The sequence below is a fragment of the Corvus brachyrhynchos genome, unplaced genomic scaffold, assembly GCF_000691975.1.
Source record: "Corvus brachyrhynchos isolate BGI_N302 unplaced genomic scaffold, ASM69197v1 scaffold340, whole genome shotgun sequence".
Lineage (NCBI taxonomy): Eukaryota > Metazoa > Chordata > Aves > Passeriformes > Corvidae > Corvus > Corvus brachyrhynchos.
In genome coordinates, this window is record NW_008235987.1 from 1,086,572 (window position 1) to 1,089,056 (window position 2,485).

At 62.6% G+C, this 2,485-nt stretch overlaps 1 protein-coding gene across 1 annotated transcript in view; it reads left to right on the forward strand.

The window, feature by feature from the left end:
- The first annotated feature begins 250 nt into the window (after positions 1-250).
- Positions 251-2,485, forward strand: part of BAHCC1 (BAH domain and coiled-coil containing 1) — a 25,395-nt gene continuing 23,160 nt past the window's right edge. The window contains exon 1 of the mRNA XM_017730732.1: positions 251-321. Within this exon, the coding sequence (XP_017586221.1) occupies positions 251-321 (71 nt within the window). The remainder of the gene's footprint in view (positions 322-2,485) is intronic.

Here is a 2,485-nt window from a genome sequence, read left to right on the forward strand (position 1 = left end):
GCCTCGGAGGCCTGGACTCGCTGGTGCTGGGAGGGTAAACGGGGGGTCCTCGTGGTTGGGGGCACCCCCGGAGAGCTGAGCACGGCCACGGAGGTGCGGGATTGCACAAGGACACACATCCGTTCAGATCCATGCGTGGAAAGGCACGAACATGGGTGCGTGCCTGCCTTTACATGCATGTGTGTGCGTATACACGCATGACCACACATCTTGCGGCAGCGCTGACACACGAGCGGGGGTTCCCGGCGTGATGGGGGCCTCTGAAAGGCCCCTCGAGCGCAGCCCATCACCCCCGGCATCGCCTCCCGCCTGCACATCTGGGTACTCGTCCAGCTGTGCACACACATCTGCTCCCCATCCCAACCGGAGCCGTCCCCAGCTCTGCCGCGGACGTACCCCCCACATCCCGCAGGACACGGGAAAAAGAAGGAAAGATGAGGGGGGGCTCTGGAAGGGTCCCCCGAGGCCAGGCGTGGCGGCAGCTCGCGGTGGCACACGCCAAGGGCACGTTCCCGTCGGAACGAAACGAGGCGCTCGTATAATTTGCAGCAATTGCGATGGGAAACCGCAGGAATTCGCTCTACAAAAGGTTTGCAGGGAGGTGAACAGGCGGCCTAATTCCCTCCAGGTGCTGCGTGGGATCGGTAGCTCCGGCTGCGTTTTCCTGGCTCCTGTGCCGGAGCGGTGGCTGGGTCCGTGCTCGTCCTCGGGGTGGGATGAGGGATCCCCTCGGGAATGTCATGCAGCTGCTTTGGAGGAGCCGAGCCATGGTCAGGAAAAGGCCTCTGGTGGCTTCTCCATGTCCGAGTGGGAGCCGAGGGCTTGGGAAATGTCCAGAGCCAGCCAGGAGTCCCCGTGACATGGGATGGGGACAGCAGGGGAGCAGCCCCCGCTCTGCCATCCTCCTGTGCCACGAGCCCGGGGCCTGTCCATACCCACCCCCAGGGAATGGGGTTTTCTCCAGCTCCTCAGGTACCATCAGCTGCTCTGCAGCTCCGAACATCCCAAATTCTGCCTCCAGCAGGAGCTGGGCTCTGTCCCAGCAGCACCAGGGCAGTTTCCCATCACGGACCTGCTGAGAGCAAGGGAGAATTCCCTGGAAAGCCCCAAACACTCTGAAGGGCCGGGCACAAGCCACCAAAGGGCCCGGCTGGGTTTGGGAGCCAGCGGCAGCAGTCCCACCACAGGATCCACTGGGAATCCCAGGTGGCTCAGAGCCCTTCCCAGTCCTGCCCCATGGCCCAGATTCCTCCCACCGGATTTGGAGCCACGGAGAACAACCAGCCCCGGAGGATGCCAGAGCCACAATTACTGTAATTAGAAATGGGGGCTCAGGGCTGGCTGATCCCGCAGGGATCCTGCACTGCTTTGTGGAAGTACAAATCGCTCGGGATGTCCGGGGTCCGCTGCTGCGTCCGATGCTGCTCCGCAGGCAGGTGCACACGTGTGCTGGCACACACGCGCTGTGCTGAGCTGAGCCAGATTCCCAGCTCCCACGGGTGATGCTGTCCCAGGAAAACAGCTAGGCCCATCTCTGCTCCCACCCCATCCCACCCTTGTTCGGGAATTCGCCTCAGCGGCAGCTCCGTGCCAAGAGACTCCCATGAACCTCCCATGGCACAGGGATGCTCTTCCCTGGAACCACGAGCTCCCTGGGAGCATCCCTGCCCTCCCTCTTGAGGGACACAGCGCAGGGTCCAGCAAGAATGGGAAGGAATGGGAACCACCTCTCCAGACCTGGGGCAAGCCCACCCACACCCCGCCCCACGTTCCCCCTTCACCCAGGGACCGGCACCCAGCACCCAGGGCCACCCTGCTCCCGACGGCTGGTTCCGGTGACAGATGCCTGGCAGATCCCAGGAACCACCCGACAGGGATTGGAAAACATAAATTAAAACAAATTGCAGTTTTATATTGCAAATAAGGGCAGTTTGATGGGTTTTATTGCGGAACAACCATTAATGAAGTGCAGTTTCAGGCACCTTAATTGCTCAGGGACCAAAGTTCAGTCCGTATCTCCAGCACGGGCTGGGAGCTGCCGCATGTCCCGCGAGGGCCTGGCAGGTTGGGAACGGTATTGGGAATGAATTTATGGCCATGAGGAGGAGGATGGAGGCAAGGGGCCCAACCCATGTGGAGGAGTTAAAGCAGCGTGGGACAAACAGCACAGCCTGTGCTGGGGGGAGGCGGGAGGCCGTGGTGTCCCCGCCACGGTGTCACCCCAGTGTCAGCCGTGGGGCTCGACAGTGGGTGCTCACCATGGGACGGATTTTGGGATGGGGGTCCCCAAGCCTTTGGGACGCTGGTGCTGCCCAAGAGCTGGGCAGGAGCGATGCAGATGCAGAGCCAAGGCCGTGGGGGACCCCGGGCAGCCCCCTTCGCCCCCCGAACAAAACACGCGTGGGTGTGCAAGGCACAGAGGGGCGTGCGGGTGGACACAGCACCGCGGACACAACCACGGGGGATCCACGCGCAGCCGCGCACT